The 23,096-nt window shown below is 44.0% G+C and overlaps 1 protein-coding gene and 1 long non-coding RNA gene across 3 annotated transcripts; both read left to right on the top strand.

The window, feature by feature from the left end:
* Positions 1,757-18,782, top strand: LOC110435052. Of its 2 annotated transcripts, none has more exons than XR_002452703.1 (3): positions 1,757-2,298; positions 2,765-2,852; positions 18,639-18,782. It is a non-coding gene; the product is annotated as an uncharacterized LOC110435052 (long non-coding RNA). The 2 variants fall into 2 exon arrangements; XR_002452704.1 differs by lacking the exon at positions 18,639-18,782 and adding an exon at positions 5,822-5,860.
* Positions 20,947-22,806, top strand: LOC8056056. Its single transcript, XM_021460479.1, has 2 exons — positions 20,947-21,558; positions 22,550-22,806. Exon 1 carries the CDS (start codon positions 20,988-20,990, stop codon positions 21,447-21,449), a length of 462 nt encoding a protein of 153 aa, XP_021316154.1. The 5' UTR covers positions 20,947-20,987; the 3' UTR covers positions 21,450-21,558; positions 22,550-22,806.

Here is a 23,096-nt window from a genome sequence, read left to right on the forward strand (position 1 = left end):
TTACATAAACTTTCCCAAATGGAAAAATGGTCTATATAAAAAGTTTGGATATTGATGAGCTCTAACAACTTGGTATTCAAAAGATTTTCATTCCAAGTCATTTTCTCCGTTGTTTGACCAAAGCCTGTCTTCGAATTTGAAAACATGTGCCTCGGACTCCATCAAATTTATCCGGATGAAAACATGATCCATATATGAAATGTAGGTCTTGATGAGACCTAACAACTTGGTATTCAAAAGTTTTCCATTTGAAGTACTCAGATGGGTCATTTGACGAAGTTTAACCAAAGTCAAAATAGTGGGTTTTACAAACACACACTTTGACCGAGCCCTGGATGGCCTCAAATAGAAAACTCATGAATACAAAGTTTGTTCCACTCATCAATACCTACATTTTCTCTAATGGTCACTTTTTCATTTGAAAAAGTTTGGACCACTAAATTTTGAAATTTGAAAGTATTCATAGCGAAACACTAATTTTCAGAACCATGGATGGCCTCAAATGGAAAACTCATGAATACCAATATTGCTCCACTCATCAAGATCTACATTTCATATATAGACTATTTTTGCATTTGACAAAGTGCTGACAAAGTGTAGTTCAAAATCCACACTTCCCACGTATAGTTTCATAAAGTTTGTGTGAGATTCAAGATTTGGTGAGTATTGTTTACATAAACATTCCCAAATGAAAAAATGGTCTATATAAAAAGTTTGGATATTGATGAGCTCTAACAACTTGGTATTCAAAAGATTTTCATTCCAAGTCATTTTCTCTGTCGTTTGACCAAGTTTGACCAAAGCCCATCTTCGAATTTGAAAACATGTGCCTCGGACTCGATCAAATTTATCCTGATGAAAATATGATCCATATATGAAATGTAGGTCTTGATGAGACCTAACAACTTGGTATTCAAAAGTTTTCCATTTGAAGTACTCAGATGGGTCATTTGACCAAGTTTGACCAAAGTCAAAATAGTGGGTTTCACAAACACACACTTTGACCCAGCCCTGGATGGCCTCAAATAGATGGACTATGTATTATTCACAATGGATAAATGTCTCATACAGTTCCATAACTATATGAGGGATATATCCATTTGTGAACAACGTATAGTCTCACTTGGTCAAAATGATTTAATTTTTTTATGGGAAGCTTATACATCCATATTATGACCTCATACCAATTCTTAGACTTTTTAGACCACTTTATGATATTATTATTATTTTTCATCAGAGTCACCAAAATAGTAGGTTGAGTAATGTTGAGCAAAACACTTAATTTTCCATTGATTTTCGTAGTGTGAGCTCAAATAGAACATGTACTGTTACATATAATTTGTTTGCTATTTTTTGGACATTGTTAGACAGGACATGTAGTATAAGTTGTAGTTATTTTTCAAAAATACACAAAAATTCAGTAAAACTATAGAAAATAGTAAATCCGTTGTAAAATTTTTAAAACTTCTACGAAGGCACATATATGTAATATATATTTTTTAGAAAGTATTTTGAAACCTCACAGTGATCATGTAAACCATATATATCATGATTTGTATTCAAGAAATAAATTCATTTATATAAGAAAAAAATGAAAAAAAACTAAACATCAGCCCGACGGCCCAAAAGCCCAATGTCCTGTGATTTTTAGCCGTTGATTCACAATCCTATGACGAGAATAAACTGATATGCAAACCCTAGCCCCTCTTACCACTTCCCAAGTCTCCCATACGACCTCACAACCGCCGCTGCCGCTGCCGCTACCACCCCAACCCATGCGACTCTGGCGGCCGCCTCGTCCCACCCCATGCGACTACGGTGAACCTCCGTTCTTCCTAGGGCTCATCGGATTTGGTCCTTGGAGCAGCGGATCTGGTCGACGGGCGTGATTTGGGGCAGCAGCTCCTTCGTTGTCGATTCAGAGATGATGAAGAAGGCGCCGAAGTGGTGGAGTCATGGAGAGTGCCCAGCCTCAGTCTGGATCCACCTCGATGCAACCAAGGGCGCTCGATGGCGATGCTCCAATCCAAGGTGTTGTCGTTCAGTGTGGTGCCGTGATGGCTCCCTCTCCTGGTCTCGCGCACTGATAGCTCCTCCTCCTGGTCTCAGCGTGCTCCTAGATCCCAGCAGACGGCAGCAGGCTAGCAGTAGCCATGGTTGTGCCAAGCGTCCAGCACATGCAGACGGCAGCTAGCTAGCAGCAGCCGTGGCTGTGCCAAGCATCCAGCATGCGGTTGGCCTGGAAATTGGGGGTTGTGGCCTGCCCCTGGCGCTGGCCTGGGCACCTAGCACTTCCAGGTACTTGCGCATACTTACTGGGCTTGCTTGTCTTGACGAGTTCATTTGTTGTTGTAAGCCTGTAATCTGATAATGTAGATCTGCACTTATGCAATCTCCCTGACCTATGCTACTACCTGCAGGATAGCACAAAGTATGATAGACAGATATAGTATTAGAGTGTGGAACTTTGTTTGATATTTTGTTAAAAAATGAGAGAGAAGAAACTTTGTTCTTACAATTTTTTTTGGCACTAATCCTACTAGAAGGCAACTAGTGCCAAGTTGTTATTTAAAATGAGTAGCTTTCTGATGTACTCATGGGGATTAAATCTGAACATATATCCTGGGATTCATTTACTAATATTTTGTGGTGGCTGGGGTCTGCAATTTGTATTTTCCTTCTGGTTATTTGTTATGAATGAGTTGTAAATTTGGGACAGGTAGGCTAACATAATTGGTTGTTGTTGTTGCTAATTTTTGCCCAGAGAACTGAGTTACCATTGGGTGGTGCCTTGTGGAAAGCTTGAGATGTAGATACTAGCTGTCGTGCTTGACCAGGAACAAGACGAGATGGTAAGCACTTGTGGACATGAATGAATGAATGGATTAGTAATGCTTGGTTCAGTTTTAACATAACCAATCATTCAAATACATGCGACACTAACAACTAGCAATATAGCACTAAATGTCATCATATATTCTAATGACTGATTTTGTGGTCATCTAAGAGCATCTCCAAGAGATTAGCTAAATCATTTTCTAAAGGTAAATTTAGCTATTGTTGAAGGAAAAACGTTTCCAACAGACTCTGTAAACGACTCTTCAAATTTAGTAGCTCTCCATCTCACTTTATTTGTTCTCTATTTGTGGATAGCATACCTCACTAGTCATCCTTTTACATAGTCTGTTGGAGTACTCTAATATTTTTTTTGTCAAATCTATTTTAGAGAGTAGCTAAATCAGTAATTTTGGCTAGTGTTTTTGGCTAATCTCTTGGAGATGCTTGTAACATCCCCGATGTTACGGTTACTAAAATTGGGATCATGGCATCATGAGCATTGCATTGCATACCTGTTAAGCACACTGTTATGCATTAACCTAAAACAAGTTTATCTTGAATGATTATGCTTAGGGAATTAAAGTGTGTTTATGTTGTGTATTGATGCTTGTGTTGGGTGCTAAAACCTTAGGGTGGAAGATTTTCGAAAGATTAGGGGGGAAACCCTGATTTCTGGACCCTAGAATTGCCCCCTTTTGCATAATTTAAAAACCAAGCAAAATTTGAGGTTGAGTCCAAAAGCAAAGTTGTAGATCTTGTCAAGATGTACAACTTTGGTGTTTTGAGTTTTTGATGTTTCAATATAAAATTCAAAGTAATTTTGAAAATACAGATTTCCAGAATGTGTCCCCTTTTCCAATTTGAACCTCCAACTCAAAATCTATTTGGAATTTTGAAAAATGACCAACATGAAAGTTGTAGAGCTCACAAAGTTGAACAACTTTCATGTTGACAGTTTTTCAAGTTGTTTTGGAGAATCAAAAGTAATTTTGGAAATTCTGATTTGCCCCAATTCAAAAATTTGAATTTCTTTGAATTGAGTTTTGAATTTCAAACTGTTTGGCCAAATTAACCAATTTCCACTCAGATTTAGCCTTGGGCACCAAAATATGATTTGTAGCTTATAAAATTCTGAGCAACTTTTGTTTTGGTGAAATTTTGTCTTCAGTTCAAAATTTGGGCGAATTTTGCAAAACCCCAAACTGAGTGGATAAAGCTTGCTACAGTGCCGAGCAGGGGGGGTGCTCTGCCGCCGGGGCAGAGCCGCCGCGCCCAGCGCCGCCACGCGCCTGGCCACGCAGCTGCTTGGCTGCGCGAGCCCGCCGTGATGTGGACGAGCCTCCCCAGCGTGCTCATCCACTCCCCTGCTGCTTCCACTGCACGGCCGCTTCGCTTCTCCCTTTTCTGCCCGACACCCACGACCCGGCCGCGCCTTCAAATTCGTCGCATCCAATCCCTCTCAAGCCCAATTGAGCACCCCGTAGCATTCGCCACCTCCTTGCGAACCCAGTGCACCTCCGAGCTCACTCCCTAGTCCGCTCAATCGCCGGAGCACCTCTCTCTTCTCCAACTCCAGCCGAAACCGCCGCCGAGAAACTCCCTCCGTGGCCACGTGGTTCCAGTAAGTGGCACACCTTACTCGCGGTTGTTTCCGGTCCCTCTTCAGCTCCTTCAGCTCATGCGCTCACTCCTTCTTCTTGGACGCGAGCAGGATCGCCGGAACGACGCCGTTGAGCTCAGAGCGCCCGCCCGGCGACACCGCCTCTGTCGCCAGCGACCTTGGCTACTTCCCCGAGCCTTGCAGCGTGAGCACCACCCTCCCTAACCTCCGTGAAAGCTCTCTAGCCCGTCCGTTTGCACTCTACCGGGCCCTAGTGGCCGGCCGATGGTCGGCCATGGCGGCCGCCCGCCTTCCTAATGGCCGAGGTGGAAGGGATAGGGTAGAGCGTGAGTAGAGGGTGTCAACGGGGTCGCGAAGTCGACGCGGAGCTGATGCGCACGCGCGCGGGGGCCGAGGACCTCGCTAACGGGCGCCGGAGCTGCGGCGGTGCCGTCGCGCGTGAAGCAGACGAAGCTGACGGGTGGGGCTACCCCATCAGCGTCCCGTAGAGAGAGGGGAAAGGAGGGCCTCACGAGCGGGACCCGCTCGTCAGTGACCGCGTGCAGAGGGAGAGCGCGCGCACAGTGCCCGTATGGGCCGGCCTGCGGGCCTTTTGGCTGGGCCTCTTCCGGTTGCAATGTGTTTTTCTTTTTCCTTTTCGATTTAAAAGTGCTTTATATTTGATTTTGTGTAATAAATCATGTGTTGCTCCAAAAATGATGAAATTTTTTTGTGTAGGTTCCATGAAATAAGTAGAACACAAGAAAAATAGTAGGTTTCTTTTTCTGGTAGTTTACAAGTATATAAAAATTGCCTCTTTTGTTTAATGAATAAAACTTCTATGAATTTTAATAATTTATTTATATATCCAAAAATCACTAAAATTTGTAGGGAGTCTCTGAATATCATTCCCTGGCTCCACACAAAATTTGGTGGCATTTGGATAATGTTTGAATAAAATGTTAATAAACCCTTATTTAGTAATTAAATAATAATTCCAAAATAATTAAATGATAATTAGTTAAATCCTCCTAATTAGGGTTTGAGTGATTTTGGAGTTGTGTGATGACCTAAGGTCATTAACCTTAATGACCTTTTGGCATTTGGTTATTGTTTGTCACTAATGCTTAATTACTGTCATTAATAATTAATTAAGAATTAATTAAGGTAAATAGGATTAATAAGTAATTAATTTAGGATAATTATGAATTAAGAGGAATCTTAGTTTACAGATGCAACCTCTTGGGTAAAAACACTAAGATGTTACACAACTCTAATTATTGTTTATTCTGTGTTGCACCAAGAAGGCAAGTTGTACTCGACTTAGTCCTTCTTGCGTAATTGTCATATGCATATCATGAGCATTCATCATTTTGCGTATAGTGTCCGTGACCGAAGGAGCGACCGTTGAACCGAACCCCGAGGTCGGTGCTCCGTTCGAGGAAATAGGATCCGAGACTTGGGAAGTCTCCGAGGGTCCCTCTCTGCCCTGCAACCAAGGCAAGCCCCGGATGCATTAACCCTCCTTGAATGTTTTAAATCTTTTATTACTTATGAATTGAAAATGCTGCATTAGGTAGTTGAGAATTGGGTTACCTACTTGCTGTATTTACTACCTTGATTTTTGTTATCTTGTCCTTTGCACCTGGTTATTTTAAAATTGCGTAGTGATGCTTAGCCCTGCTACTAGATAGGTTTTCAAACAAAGTTTGAAGGGTTGTTGTGGAATACACTTATGATCAATGATGTTTCAATTTGAGACCGGTCGGTGGACTTACTTTAAGAATGGAGTCTTTAAGTAGTGTCTCCAACTGTGTCGGTTAAGGACCGGTCCGTTGATGGCCCGCTGGGTTGAGAATTTATAGTACTAACCACTTGCCCTCGCTAAGCCCGGTCTTGTGATCCATCGACGCAAACAGCTACTCCGCACTGGGCGTGGAGCGATGGCGAGAGTAGTGTGTACCCACCTTACGGATCTGAGATGACCGGGAAACATCTAGATCGGCTGTAGGATGGTGGAGTACTGTGCTCTCGGGTGCCGCGAACCTAGTCAAATTTGGGGAGAGCTCGATTTGGGTTGATATATGCAAGATTTGGTTCTACATATGTCGGGTGGTTAGGAACTCCAGCTGGATTGCTAAGCGGTTCGAATCGTCGTTGCTCCCCGATTGGGAGACTCAATCCACTGACCCTCATCGTAGTTAAATATGCAACTAATTTGTAAAATGAGAACGGGGGAAATGTCTCATGAGGTTTGGATCCCAATTCCCGAACTCAGAGTGACATGAAGCTATGGCCGTTGGATAGATAATACATTGAATAAGGACTAGGAACTCACAGACTTGTCTGTGAGAGGCAACTAGATAGACTGTCCTCGAACTCCTCGGCCTCTTACGGAGAGGAATTCGCGGGTAAAACTTGAAAGTAAGGATGCACTATTAGTAAGCTTTTCAGCAAAACATTTTGGCTCCTTGCTCAGCCACCCCTTGTCTACCCTAAGCCTGCATCCCTATTTTCTCCTCTTTTTCTACCGGGTAAGTCTTGTTGAGTACTCCCGTACTCAGGGTTTTACAACCCCTGTTGCAGGTTAAGCTTAGGAGCCGACTTGTTTCGGACCCTGTTGCGTGACCGTCGTCGAGGTTGACGAAGAAGAAGAGTGAGCGTGACCCATGGGTAGGGTCTGTAAATTTGTAATGTGTGTACTAAAGTTTAAGTTGCTCCACTGGACCCGGCTTGTAATAACACTCTACTATTTGGAAGAACTCCGTTTGTAAATTAAGTTATGTAATACTTCCGCTGTTTTACTCTGAAAGCTTATTTTAGTCTGGTGTCGTTTGTGATACTGCAATGTCTTCGCAACGAATGATCCTGGTGTGATGGTGGCCACTTGCTATCCCGCAAGGGTGAGGAGAAGAAATTTTCATTAATTGACCATTGCTGGTGGTCAAGACGAGCTGGTTCGATACGCCCCAGGTAGCGGTGGAATGAGCGTCCGGAGATGCTCATCGGACTTCTAGAGTGGGAGGATCCCCGGCATCACCGTCAGAGGTCCTTGGGACAATGACTGGTGTCGGTGGGCCCAAACACTTAGGAGGTTCTGCCACAGCTGGTATCAGAGCATTCGTTGCTAGGATGACTGTTGTATCCTTTGAAAAACTTCAAAATCCTTTGGATCTAATGCTATAAACTTGCTTAGTTTGAGTCCAAGTGTTGTAGCCCTATCTTACCCCTGTCTGTAGGCCTTCTTAGAATTTTTGAAGTGGTGTGGTGGAGCAATATAAAGTAATGCCCTATGTTGTAAAGTTTTAAGCAAAATTGTTACGAATCTCTAGTACGACTCGTAAGTTCGTGCATGCATCATGATATATTACTTGGTTAAAGTTCCTTCCTCCTTATTCGGGTTGGGTTGTATAGAATCAATCCCCTTCTTGCTAACCTTTAAGGTCTCTCTTACTAATCCAAACTTACCCGCTACAGGATGGGCCGTTGGAAACAGACCCCGCACAAGAGGACTGGTCCAAAAGGAGTCCCTAAACACCAGATGGCCCCACGAAGTGATCAAGCAAGCAGTAGCCGATCATCGCCTCAGCAGGAGGTGGACAGGTTGTCCGCCGAGCTGACCGAAGTCATGAGAGAAAGGATGTACAACGTCATGGAGATCGGCGAACTTAAAGCTCAACTGACCAAAGAAAAACAAGCCACAGAGAACTGTGAGGCCATGCTGTCCCGTATGGTGGAGGAGAGGAATGCTGCTATTGCCCGAGAAGAAGAGGCCAGGAGTGCACACAGGCATGAGCTGATCAGGATGAAGGCAAAGCTGGACAAAACCAAGTACCTTAAAGACCTGTACATGAAGATGACGGCCACGGTCACCGCGCAGCGGGATGTCGCGTGGCAGCGGGAGGACCAGCTCCAGTTGGAGAAGCTGGAGCTGGCACATCATTTAGATACCGTCAATGACTTAGCAATGCAATATCGTGATATTGCATTTGACCTATATCACCAGCTCCACCCACCTCCAGGCAAAGGAGAGATGGATACGGACGGAGAGTTGGCGGATGCTGGGGAACCTGACCAAGACCTCAGTGCCGGGGAGGAATCTGACTCCGGTGATGATAACCCGGGGGGTAATCTTGACGATGGTAATGACGACCCGGGCTACAGCTCTGGCCACACCGACTAGTTCGGTGAAGCCGCGGGCAACGTCGTTGTAGTGTTCTTAGATTACCGTAGTGGGGTCGGGTTTGTAGTATAAAGTTTTCTTTCAGTTTAAGAAGTTGTACTTGTTTGTTTGCAGTACGTTGAACTGATGTTTGATAAATAAATGAAAGTATGTAAGATATGTTCTAAGTTATGGATTTCATGTGGTAACAAGTATATATAACTCTTGTAGCAGATGCCGATGCATACGCGCGGATCCGATGGAGCCGGGACATCTCAGGGAGGGGATGATATCCCCAACCCTCCACCTGCTCCACCTTCTCTGGCTGATGCCATTGTGGTTCTTTTGAGTGCCACTACCGACAATGCTCGCTTGCTACGCGAGTTAGCACAACGCCAACCACACCCCGCCCCAAACTTCAGAGCACAGCACAATGGGGACGGAGAGACTCGGTACGTGGACTTTACCGAGACAAGGCCCCCGGTCTTCACCAAGGCTGATGAGTCGTTAGAAGCGGATGACTGGCTCCGGACCATGGAGCACAAGTTCAGTTTAATCCAATGCTCGGAAACTCAGAAGCCCCTGTTCGCAGCTCAACAGCTTCGGGGAGCTGCGGGTGCCTGGTGGGAGAACTTTCTAGCTATCCAAGCTCCGGGACACCAGGTTACCTGGACAGAGTTTAAGGACGCGTTCCGCGCCCATTACATCCCTGAAGGGCTCATGGCCATGAAGGCCGAAGAGTTTCTCGCCTTGCAGCAAGGCGATAAAAGTGTCATGGAGTACGTGGCAAAATTTAATCATCTTTCTCAATATGCCACGGACCATGTGAACACGGATAGAAAGAAGAAAGCCTGTTTCATGCGTGGTCTAAATACTAAACTTCAGACCATGATGACCACCTGTCAAAATGCAACCTTCTACGAGGCGGTAAATATTGCCATCGCCTCAGAAGAAAAGAATAGAAAGCACAAAGAAGCCAAGAAGAAGGCTGCTTCTTCCTCCTTCTCTGGTCGCGGTCAAAAGCGCCAGAGAATCATTTATCATCCGCAGGGCCATGGACGCTTTCAAACACCGTCACCTTATCGTGGTCCCTTCTCCCCTCCCCAATATAGACCAGGGCAGCAGGTGTATCCTCGACCTACTGCCATCGTCACTGCACCACGCCAGCAGAACACCCCAGGTGTTTGTCCCACTGCTCCGCCCAGCCACAATTATCCTTGTTTCAATTGTGGTAAGCCTGGGCATTTTTCTAAAGAGTGTCCTTACCCCGCCAAACCAACCCCACCTTCCAAAGGCTACCCACTGGCCAACCCCAGCCAAGCCAATTCAGGACTGGGGCTCAGAAAGGACAATAGGTGCAAAAGGGTAGACCTGTAAAGAAGACGGGGCAAGTCTTCCATACAGAGGTGGAGACGATACCGGAAGGAGAACCGGTGATGATGGGTACGTTTCCTGTTGCGAAGCATCCTGCTTTAATGCTTTTCGATTCTGGTGCATCTCATACATTCATCAACCGCACCTTTGTGTTAAAGCATGGCATACCCATTGGGGAAACAAAAGATCATTTTTATATACAGTCGCCAGGAGGACGACTGATGTCAAAAGAAATGGTTCACCAGGTACCTATCGAATTTGGTGGGCATAGTTTTCCCACTAGCATGATTGTTCTTAAGAACCAAGAGATTGATGTCATACTAGGCATGAACTGGATGGCACAACGAGGGGTTGTGCTAGACACTTTGCATCGAACCATTAAAATCTCATTGCCCAATGAGAATTCCTATCTGCTAATTCAATTAGTTACCCCCAAGCGGGCAATTGGGCAAGTTCATGCCACTAATGTGTCTGCAGTCAAAGATATCCCGGTAGTTCGAGATTTTCCGGATGTATTTCCTGAAGACCTACCAGGTCAGCCCCCGGACCGGGATGTCCAATTCAGTATAGAATTGAAACCAGGGACAACCCCAATATCTCGAAGAGCCTATAGAATGGCACCGAAAGAACTGGCCGAACTAAAATTCCAACTACAAGAGTTGCTGCAAAAAGGTTTTATTCAGCCCAGTTCCTCACCATTGGGTTGCCCAGCCTTGTTTGTGAAAAAGAAAGATCAGACATTAATGCTGTGTGTCGATTATCGTCCCCTGAATGAGGTGACGATTAAGAATAAGTACCCACTGCCCCGTATTGACTTACTATTTGACCAGTTGGCCGGGGCCATAGTGTTCTCAAAAATTGATTTGAGATCAGGGTACCATCAAATCAAAATTAGGCCGGAGGATGTACCCAAGACGGCTTTTACAACCCGTTGTGGGCTGTATGAATATTTGGTGATGTCTTTTGGGTTGACTAATGCACCGGCCCATTTCATGTACTTGATGAACTCTGTCTTCATGCCAGAACTAGACAAATTTGTGGTCGTCTTTATCGATGACATCTTGATCTACTCCAAGACCAAGAAAGAACATGCTGAACATCTGTGAATTGTGCTGACCCGTCTCAGGGAGCATCAACTATATGCCAAGTTCAGCAAATGTGAGTTCTGGCTGGACAAAGTCCATTTCCTGGGCCACGTATTGTCAGCGGAAGGAGTCACTGTAGACCCAGGAAAAGTAGAAGAAGTGTTGAATTGGAAGCCCCCGACTACGGTACATGAGGTCCGTAGTTTTCTGGGTATGGCGGGATATTACCGTCGCTTTATCCCGGACTTTTCAAGAGTCGCCAAACCAATCACGACCTTGCTCAAAAATCAAACAAAATTTGTTTGGTCACCTCAATGTGAGCAGGCCTTTCAGACTCTGAAAAGATTGTTGACAACTGCACCTGTCTTTGCCCAGCCAGATACTGAAAAGTCCTTTGATGTGTATTGTGACGCATCAGGAATAGGGATAGGCTGCGTGCTAATGCAGGAGGGTCGCGTAATTGCCTATGCTTCCAGGCAGCTTAAACCACATGAAGAAAATTACCCGACCCATGATCTAGAACTAGCCGCCGTAGTACATGCATTAAAGATCTGGCGCCATTACCTGTTGGGAATTACTTGTCGTCTGTACACAGATCACAAGAGCTTGAAGTATATCTTCACTCAAGCTGAATTGAATATGCGCCAGCGAAGGTGGCTAGAATTGATTAAAGATTACGACCTTGAGGTGCATTATCACCCGGGCAAGGCAAATGTAGTCGCTGATGCCCTCAGTCGTAAGGCTCACTGTAACTGCCTAACGGTGACGCCTAGAGATATAACTTTGTGCCAAGAGCTAGAGAACTTGGGGATAGAAATGATTTCCCAAGGAAGCCTTGCCAATCTAAAGATTGATTTTAATCTCGAAGCTCAAATCATAGAGGCACAAAAGGAAGACAAAGGTATGAAATACCTTAAAGAGAAAATTTCTAATAGAACACCCACAGACTTTAGGGTGGATGACGCAGGAGTACTCTGGTTCAAGAACCGGTTAGTGGTTCCAAAGGTACCTGAGCTATGTCAACCAATCCTGGATGAAGCTCATATTACCAGATATTCTATTCATCCAGGAAGCAATAAAATGTATCAGGACCTAAAACAAAGGTTTTGGTGGACGAAAATGAAAATAGAAATTGCCCGTTATGTGGCCCAATGTGACACCTGCCAAAAAGTCAAAGCTATTCATCTCAAATCTACTGGAGAGTTGCAACCTTTGCCTATTCCAGCATGGAAATGGGATGATATTAGTATGGATTTCATAGTGGGGTTGCCCAAGACGGCCAAAGGCTTTGATTTAATTTGGGTTATTGTGGATCGTCTCACCAAAACAGCACACTTCTTACCTGTAAAGACATCGTATCATACTTCCCACCTATGCTCAGATCTATTTTGATCGTATACTAAGTCTGCATGGGGTACCAAAGACAATAGTGTCGGATAGAGGCACACAATTTGTCTCCCAGTTCTGGAAATGCTTACATGAATCCTTGGGCACCAAGCTTTTATATAGTACAGCCTACCACCCTCAAACAGGTGGGCAAACTGAAAGGGTGAATCAAACCCTAGAAGATCTATTAAGATCTTGTGCCCTGAATTTTCCAAATAAGTGGGATGACTGCTTGCCTCTAGCAGAGTTTTCTTACAACAATAGCTACCAAGAGAGTATCAAGATGGCTCCCTTTGAGGCACTATATGGTCGTCGTTGCCGAACTCCACTACATTGGTCGGAACCTAGGGAAAGGTGGTTCTTTGGGGTTGACTTGGTAAAAGAGACTGAGAACAAGGTTAAACAAATCCAAAATAACTTGAAGGTTGCTCAGTCTCGATAGAAAAGCTATGCCGATAAAAGACGTCGACCCTTAAGATTCGCCAAAGGTGACCATGTGTATTTGAAAGTATCCCCAATGAAAGGAGTAAATCGTTTTGGCGTTAAAGGCAAGTTAGCACCCTGTTACATTGGTCCATTTCCAATCATTGACCGATGTGGACATGTAGCTTACCGCCTTAAACTGCCCGAACGATTATCCGGGATACATAATGTGTTCCATGTGTCTCAACTGAAAAAGTGTCTTCGAGTACCAGACCAAGTTCAAGATATCGAGGATGTGGAACTTGAACCGGATGTGACTTATGCAGAAGACCCTATCTGGGTATTGGACCAAAGAGATAGAGTTACTCGAAGAACAACCACCAAGTGGTACAAGGTGCAATGGAGCCAGCACTCTGAAGAGGAAGCCACATGGGAATCTGAAGATTATCTAATGGAGAATTTTCCCGAATTCTACGCTTCTCTTCAAGACAACCTCTGATAAATAAGAAGTGTACTCTAGTGAAGGAAAAGAGTAGCCAAAACCATGTACTTGATGTACATATGTGTTTATAATGGAGTAGCCTTTCCCAGCCTCTTGTCTTATGAGAAAGTTGAAGTTGAAAGAGTTTGACAAATTTCCTTTTCCATTACATACCCTAAGGCTTTAAATCTTGGAGACGAGATTTCTTTAAGGGGGAAGGGCTGTAACATCCCCGATGTTACGGTTACTAAAATTGGGATCATGGCATCATGAGCATTGCATTGCATACCTGTTAAGCACACTGTTATGCATTAACCTAAAACAAGTTTATCTTGAATGATTGTGCTTAGGGAATTAAAGTGTGTTTATGTTGTGTATTGATGCTTGTGTTGGGTGCTAAAACCCTAGGGTGGAAGATTTTCGAAAGATTAGGGGGGAAAACCCTGATTTCTGGACCCTAGAATTGCCCCCTTTTGCATAATTTAAAAACCAAGCAAAATTTGAGGTTGAGTCCAAAAGCAAATTTGTAGATCTTGTCAAGATGTACAACTTTGGTGTTTTGAGTTTTTGAAGTTTCAATATAAAATTCAAAGTAATTTTGAAAATACAGATTTCTAGAAAGTGTCCCCTTTTCCAATTTGAACCTCCAACTCAAAATCTATTTGGAATTTTGAAAAATGACCAACATGAAAGTTGTAGAGCTCAAAAAGTTGAACAACTTTCATGTTGAGAGTTTTTCAAGTTGTTTTGGAAAGTCAAAAGTAATTTTCGAAATTCTGATTTGCCCCACTTCAAAAATTTGAATTTCTTTGAATTGAGTTTTGAATTTCAAACTGTTTGGCCAAATTAACCAATTTCCACTCAGATTTAGCCTTGGGCACCAAAATATGATTTGTAGCTTATAAAATTCTGAGCAACTTTTGTTTTGGTGAAATTTTGTCTTCAGTTCAAAATTTGGGCGAATTTTGCAAAACCCCAAACTGAGTGGATAAAGCTTGCTACAGTGCCGAGCAGGGGGGTGCTCTGCCGCCGGGGCAGAGCCGCCGCGCCCAGCGCTGCCACGAGCCTGGCCACGCAGCTGCTTGGCTGCGCGAGCCCGCCGTGATGTGGACGAGCCCCCCCAGCGTGCTCATCCACTCCCCTGCTGCTTCCACTGCACGGCCGCTTCGCTTCTCCCTTTTCTGCCCGACACCGACGACCCGGCCGCGCCTTCAAATTCGTCGCATCCAATCCCTCTCAAGCTCAATTGAGCACCCCGTAGCATTCGCCACCTCCTTGCGAACCCAGTGCACCTCCGAGCTCACTCCCTAGTCCGCTCAATCGCCGGAGCACCTCTCTCTCTTCTCCAACTCCGGCCGAAACCGCCGCCGAGAAACTCCCTTTGTGGCCACGTGGTTCCAGTAAGTGGCACACCTTACTCGCGGTTGTTTCCGGTCCCTCTTCAGCTCCTTCAGCTCATGCGCTCACTCCTTCTTCTTGGACACGAGCAGGATCGCCGGAACGACGCCGTTGAGCTCAGAGCGCCCGCCCGGCGACACCGCCTCCGTCGCCGGCGACCTTGGCTACTTCCCCGAGCCTTGCAGCGTGAGCACCACCCTCCCTAACCTCCATGAAAGCTCTCTAGCCCGTCCGTTTGCACTCTACCGGGCCCTAGTGGCCGGCCGATGGTCGGCCATGGCGGCCGCCCGCCTTTCTCGTGGCCGAGGTGGAAGGGATAGGGTAGAGCGTGAGTAGAGGGTGTCAACGGGGTCGCGAAGTCGTGGCGGAGCTGATGCGCACGCGCGCGGGGGCCGAGGACCTCGCTAACGGCCGCCGGAGCTGTGGCGGTGCCGTCGCGCGTGAAGGAGACGAAGCTGACGGGTGGGGCTACCCCGTCAGCGTCCCGCAGAGAGAGGGGAAAGGAGGGCCTGACGAGCGGGACCCGCTCGTCAGTGACCGCGTGCAGAGGGAGAGCGCGCGCACAGCGCCCGTATGGGCCGGCCTGCGGGCCTTTTGGTTGGGCCTCTTCTGGTTGCAATGTGTTTTTCTTTTTCCTTTTCGATTTAAAAGTGCTTTATATTTGATTTTGTGTAATAAATCATGTGTTGCTCCAAAAATGATGAAATGTTTTTGTGTAGGTTCCATGAAATAAGTAGAACACAAGAAAAATAGTAGGTTTCTTTTCTGGTAGTTTACAAGTATATAAAAATTGCCTCTTTTGTTTAATAAATAAAACTTCTATGAATTTTAATAATGTATTTATATATCCAAAAATCACCAAAATTTGTAGGGAGTCTCTGAATATCATTCCCTGGCTCCACACAAAATTTGGTGGCATTTGGATAATGTTTGAATAAAATGTTAATAAACCCTTATTTAGTAATTAAATAATAATTCCAAAATAATTAAATGATAATTAGTTAAATCCTCCTAATTAGGGTTTGAGTGATTTTGGAATTGTGTGATGACCTAAGGTCATTAACCTTAATGACCTTTGGCATTTGGTTATTGTTTGGCACTAATGCTTAATTACTGTCATTAATAATTAATTAAGAATTAATTAAGGTAAATATGATTAATAAGTAATTAATTTAGGATAATTATAAATTAAGAGGAATCTTAGTTTACAGATGCTACCTCTTGGGTAAAAACACTAAGATGTTACACAACTCTAATTATTGTTTATTCTGTGTTGCACCAAGAAGGCAAGTTGTACTCGACTTAGTCCTTCTTGCGTAATTGTCATATGCATATCATGAGCATTCATCATTTTGCGTATAGTGTCCGTGACCGAAGGAGCGACCGTTGAACCGAACCCCGAGGTCGGTGCTCCGTTCGTAGAAATAGGATCCGAGACTTGGGAAGTCTCCGAGGGTCCCTCTCTGCCCTGCAACCAAGGCAAGCCCCGGATGCATTAACCCTCCTTGAATGTTTTAAATCTTTTATTACTTATGAATTGAAAATGCTGCATTAGGTAGTTAAGAATTGGGTTACCTACTTGCTGCATTTACTACCTTGATTTTTGTTATCTTGTCCTTTGCACCTGGTTATTTTAAAATTGCGTAGTGATGCTTAGCCCTGCTACTAGATAGGTTTTCAAACAAAGTTTGAAGGGTTGTTGTGGAATACACTTATGATCAATGATGTTTCAATTTGAGACCGGTCGTTGGACTTACTTTAAGAATGGAGTCTTTAAGTAGTGTCTCCAACTGTGTCGGTTAAGGACCGGTCCGTTGATGGCCCGCTGGGTTGAGAATTTATAGTACTAACCACTTGCCCTCGGTAAGCCCGGTCTTGTGATCTTTCGACGCGAACAGCTACTCCGCACTTGGCGTGGAGCGATGGCGAGAGTAGTGTGTACCCACCTTACGGATCTGAGATGACCGGGAAACATCTAGATCGGCTGTAGGAAGGTGGAGTACTGTGCTCTCGGGTGCCGCGAACCTGGTCAAATTTGGGGAGAGCTCGATTTGGGTTGATATATGCCAGATTTGGTTCTACATATGTCGGGTGGTTAGGAACTCCAGCTGGATTGCTAAGCGGTTCGAATCGTCGTTGCTCCCCGATTGGGAGACTCAATCCACTGACCCTCATCGTAGTTAAATATGCAACTAATTTGTAAAATGAGAACGGGGGAAATGTCTCTTGAGGTTCGGATCCCAATTCCCGAACTCAGAGTGACATGAAGCTATGGCCGTTGGATAGATAATACATTGAATAAGGACTAGGAACTCACAGACTTGTCTGTGAGAGGCAACTAGATAGACTGTCCTCGAACTCCTCGGCCTCTTACGGAGAGGAATTCGCGGGTAAAACTTGAAAGTAAGGATGCACTATTAGTAAGCTGTTCAGCAAAACACTTTGGCTCCTTGCTCAGCCACCCCTTGTCTACCCTAAGCCTGCATCCCTATTTTCTCCTCTTTTTCTACCGGGTAAGTCTTGTTGAGTACTCCCGTACTCAGGGTTTTACAACCCCTGTTGCAGGTGAAGCTCAGGAGCCGACTTGTTTCGGACCCTGTTGCGTGACCGTCGTCGAGGTTGACGACGAAGAAGAGTGAGCGTGACCCATAGGCAGGGTCTGTAAATTTGTAATGTGTGTACTAAAGTTTAAGTTGCTCCACTAGACCCGGCTTGTAATAACACTCTACTATTTGGAAGAACTCCGCTTGTAAATTAAGTTATGTAATACTTCCGCTGTTTTACTCTGAAAGCTTATTTTAGTCTGGTGTCGTTTGTGATACTGCAATGTCTTCGCAACGAATGATCCTGGTGTGATGGTGGCCACTTGCTATCCTGCAAGGGCGAGAAGAAGAAATTTTCGTTAATTGACCATTGCTGGTGGTCAAGACGAGCTGGTTCGATACGCCCCAGGTAGCGGTGGAATGAGCGTCCGGAGATGCTCATCGGACTTCTAGAGTGGGAGGATCCCCGACATCACCGTTAGAGGTCCTTGGGACAATGACAGGTGTCGGTGGGCCCAAACACTTAGGAGGTTCTACCACTGTAGTCAGATTTGATAATATATATATATATATGCTACTCTATTTGATTATTGTAATTATTTTTTTTGCTGAAAATTAACTGTAAAGGCGGCTCTAAATTGAGCCGCCCTTACAAATACAGACAATAGGAGCGGAGCGGCTGGAACACTGACCGCTCTTACTAATACTCACTGTAAGGGCGGCTAAAAACACCAGCCGCCCATACAGTGGTCACTAGTAAGGGCGGCTGGTGTTATCAGCCGCCCTTATAGTGGACCACTATAAGGGCGGCTGGTGTTGAACCGCCCTTACAGTGGAATCCACTGTAAGAGCGTTTGCATAAAGGCGGCTGGGCCAACCGCCCTTACAGAGCATATTTAGCCGCCCTTACTGTACGTGAATGTAGTAGTGGAGTAAGCATACCTATGTCTCTATATCTAATAATAAAATAAAGATGCAACATCATCGGGTAAGGTTGGGACAATCATGGACGCCATCAACATGGCCTATACGCCAAGTACTGTTTGTTAATTTATTATAAAAGAAAAATATTGCTAAATAGTTAATAAATTTAGCTGGTAAGCTTAAGTGAACTAGGCTACCCTTAAACTTATCGACCAAATCTATCATTCATTCGCACCAAGAAAATAAGATGGGACGTTCATATACACCATTTGGCACTAGCGAGGCGCATGTCGCACGCCATGCAGTAGATATTTAACATCACATCCTTTTTTTTATTAATGTTTAATAGAATTTTTTTCTCCCATTATAACACACAAATATTTTTGCTAGTTCACAATAATATATTATTGTTCTATTATGGCAGATCGATGGGCGCCCGAAACACAACAGGCGACCGGTGGGTGCAGGTATGATTTCTTATCCACTACTACACAATGAGGCATTGGTCGATGCTCAAAATCACCAAAAATCTCGACATTTTTACGGTCTGGGGTTAAAGGGCCCTTTAGCACCGGTTTGTTGGGCCGGTGCTAAAGGATCATGTCCAACGGCTACTGACAGGTGCTGTCGGGGCAGGGATCCTTTAGCACCGGCCGGTGCCATGGGCCGAGGCAAACCCTTTAGCACCGGTTCGTAGCACAAACCGGTGCTAAAGGTGACCCTTTAGCACCGGTTTGTGTCCTGAACCGGTGCTAAAGGTTCGGTTTATAGGCCGGCTACCTCCTCCCCTCTGTCCATTCGAAACTGAGAGCACCATTGTTGTTCTTAGAGCTTCCATTTTGTTCTTCTTACTTGTTCTTTCTTTGTTCTTCTTCTTATTCGACGCCTATCGTTGATCTTCTTCGACTTCGTCATCGTCTCTTCGTGTTTGGAGGTGACTAACTTCATCATTTCTTGTATTTTTCATGTTATTTTTGGCTTGTGATTTTCCCATCATTTTTAGCTCAAATCCACTTTATTATTTTGAATCATTCACTTGAATTAGTATCCATATATATATATATATATCATATTTCATGGTTGACCTAGTATTAATGTAGTTTGCAAGAATGAATTATAGTATCTTTTTATGATCTTAAAAAGTAGGATAATTCAAATTAATTGGTTTGTAAATATCACTTGATAAGTTTTTATTACTACATAATTTTCATTCTATAATTTAGAAGATTTATTAAAGTAACTAGACAAATAAAGGATATTATTAGGTTCTTCTTTAATCATATATGTTTACTAGTAAATGTAGAATTTATAATTGTTTAAAAATTGAGTATGGATAGTAGATGACAACCGTGACCGGGTCTTCGGTCTCTCAACGGGTTCAAAAGCGATACTGGCCGAAACTCGCTCTCATTACTTGTGGCAAGTGTGGGCAGAAGATTGTGATGGAGTACAAAGTGTCGAAAGAGGGAGTAAACAAGGGTCGTATATTCTATAAGTGTTCGGATCGTAATATGAGTTATTTCCATACATTTGCTTATATATGTGCTTATTTTTTTAATGATATTAATTAAACTTTTGATTCTCTCTTTTAATTTCAGTGGGACGGTACCGGCGGATGTACAGGTTGGTACTGGGAGGAAGAATACATTCAACACATCAAGAAATCTTTTGCACAGGCAGTTGATGCTGAAGGTGATGAGGCAGTGAGCCGGCGAAAGGTGTTCAATGATGTTGATCAAGCGAATGATCTATCTATTATAGTTGGGACGGGCGCGAACTAATTATGTTGCTTAAGTGTATTTTAGTTTTGGTTTTTTAGTGCTAGTTGCGATTGTATTTGTTGTAGCCAAGCTTGCTTGAATTAATCAACTATGTGTGTTAGACATGTTGTGCAATAAGATGAGAAACTATACGTGCATGGTTTTCATAATATATATGTTATATTTAATGCAGATGTTAACACGTAATTGAATGTATAATGCCGATCGGCGCTTCGAAGAGTTCATTAATGGCGTGCACTATTTCTTAAGTGTGGTCGAGACAAATAAGAGGGACGGTTTCATATGTTGTCCATGTGTTGTGTGTAAGAATCTTGAAATGACTTACAATTATGTGTAAAAATTTTGGTCAATCGTGAAAATGCTTTGACTCTCCAAGATTTTTAGAATGACTTACAATTTGGGATGGAGGGAATATATAAGAAAGAAATGAGGATTGAATCTTCTGTCTTCCCGTTGCTATCCATGGATATTCTATATTTTACATGCATTCCATTCAAACCGCACGCGTCATCTTTTAACTTTGACTTGCTCTCAAACTGACTTATGTACCTAGTTCCCTACAAAACGTCAAAGGATGTCTTGCTCCGCATGCGTCAGCGCACGGTTTTATATATGCAAATAGTTGGGGAGAAAAGCTAAAGTAAATTCTCGTGCATAATCAAAGTAAACCTTAGAAGCAACGACTTGCGTACTACCACTTGCTCAACTTCAACCCGCAGAAGCTACCATGGAAAACCTCACAAGCAACAACCCTCGACTAGCTAGTACCTACATCTCCATCCTTGCACTCCAAGCAACTAGCACCACACCAATCTTTCTCTCTCTCTCTCTCTCTCTCTCTCTCTCTCTCTCTCTCTCTCTCCACCCAGGCATATACGAATGAATATATATGTATGTATGATCACCAAACCAAACCTTAACTTGTAGTACTAGCCATTATTATTAGCAACATATATATAAGTATACTAACTAGCTTGTTACGTGCCACCACCATGGCAGCAGCACTTGGTGCGCTAGTAAACCTGGCGCTATGTCTCCTATGCTCGTCCGCGGAGCTTGTGACCATGCTGCTCCTCCGCGGCGTCGCCCTCCTTGCCGTCGCCGTCGTGCAGCTGCTCAGGCTTCCCGGCCAGGCGGGCAACGCGGTGCTGGAGGCGGCCAAGGGCGCGGTCGACGCGGCCGTGGAGCTCGTCCTCGGCGTGGCCTGGGACGTGGCCGTGGCCGTCGTCTCGGCGCTGCTGGACTTCCTGTGGAGCGTCGCCACGGGCGCCGTGGACGTCACGACCACCGCGGTGGCCGAGCTCGTAGAGGCGGCGCGGGACGGCGGCGAGGAGGCCGCCAAGACCCTCGCGGCGGCGCTGGAAGGCGCGGTCGACGCGGCGGTGGCCGTGGTCACCAAGCTTGTGGAGAGCTACGTGGATGCGCTTGGGCGTGTCGTGGAGAACCTCAGCTGATCTGATCTGAGGCTCGTTTACGTGTATGCATGCAGCATATACCGATAGATGTCGGCCGGCAACTTAACGCATGCATGCTTCCAGCCAGCTGAGCGTCGCAGTTCGTCAGGTACGGTAGTGTACACTGTTTGGACTTTGGACCAGGCGAGACTGCTGGTACAGGATTTTGGGTAGTACTGTATTTGTATATATACGTAGATTGAAAGTTCGAACAAATCCGAAGGATTTCGAACCCAGTGACGACACGGACACAATTAGTTAATCTTTTTTCGAAAGAGAACGATAATTAGTTAATCTGCTTCAATTCGCAATATATATGAGCTTGCCTTGTCTTATATTATATTGGATTTCCTTCAACACGAAATTTCAATCCATCGATATAACTAGCTAGTAGTTGATTAAATGGAGTACAATTGAACAATTATTTGTCGGTACAGTTAGTTCTCAATTACTTAAAATACGTGCATGTGTTTCAAAAAAAACGGTACATGCAATGGGTCCTTGTGCATGCAACTTAATGAAAGACGATGAGTTACAAAATGGTCCATTTCGTTCACACTATAGCCTTCCTTGAAGGCTGTAGGTAATGTAATTTTTCTGGTACATGCGTACGAACACAGTTATACTGGGTCAAGAGTACAGTACTGTAGCGCAAATTCTGGTTAATTTCTAATTTGTCACGACTGACGACACAATCCGGTCTATAAAAATCTAATGGCTGGTCGGTATATGTCTAGTCTAACCGTGTTTGTGTAGTCTGGTCTTTTTTTTTTTTGCAAGTTACGCAAGCAGACTCTCATATACACGAGCGTATAGTCATCTTTATAAATGCACGTAAGCACACTTACAAACATATTCATGTGTTGCAACTTAACATACAGTATAGTTTATATCTCTTTTACAATATATTTTAGAATTAACTTTGTATTATGGCTAAATGTGTACTATTCAAGCTCATACCAATACCGGTAGTGAGTTCGGCTCATGGACAGAACAATAAGCCAATAAGCATGATATTACCTGTAATTCATCACATACTACTACTACTACTACTACTACTATTCTTTATAAAACATTAAAACCGAGGACTTTATGCTCAGGGAAGGCTCAACTCGGATCAGCAGCATCAGCGTCATCAGCTGGTGTTCAAATCGCATCATCAGCAGATCATTGTGATGGGATGGAGGAAGATTATGAATATGATCATTGATTGATATTTTGGAGCCCCCCCGGCCCCTGTACGGACCACCTTCTTCATTGTAACCAAGTATTGCGTTTTTTCCGTGTGTTTTCGGTAGGATTTATTTCAGAGTTGTTTGTCATGTGTTGTCTCGACAGATGGATTGTGACGCAGGTGAAGGACCAAAATTTGGATCTGTCTAGCCAACAGATTGTTTTAGCCCCTTCCGTCAACTCAATTTTTTTTATACACTTACATCATCTTCTGACTATCGTCTTATTACTATATTTACAATGATTTATTTAGTCTAACTTATTAGAGAAAGCGATGTAATTTAGGAATAACACAAGATCTTAGATAAATATATGCCAAATGTTTTAAAAAATACAAAAAATTTTCTATGGATTTTAGATACAAGATATATCAAATTATTCATAAATCATCAAATTGTTTACAAACTTACAAAT

Source organism: Sorghum bicolor, chromosome 4 (genome assembly GCF_000003195.3).
Source record: "Sorghum bicolor cultivar BTx623 chromosome 4, Sorghum_bicolor_NCBIv3, whole genome shotgun sequence".
Lineage (NCBI taxonomy): Eukaryota > Viridiplantae > Streptophyta > Magnoliopsida > Poales > Poaceae > Sorghum > Sorghum bicolor.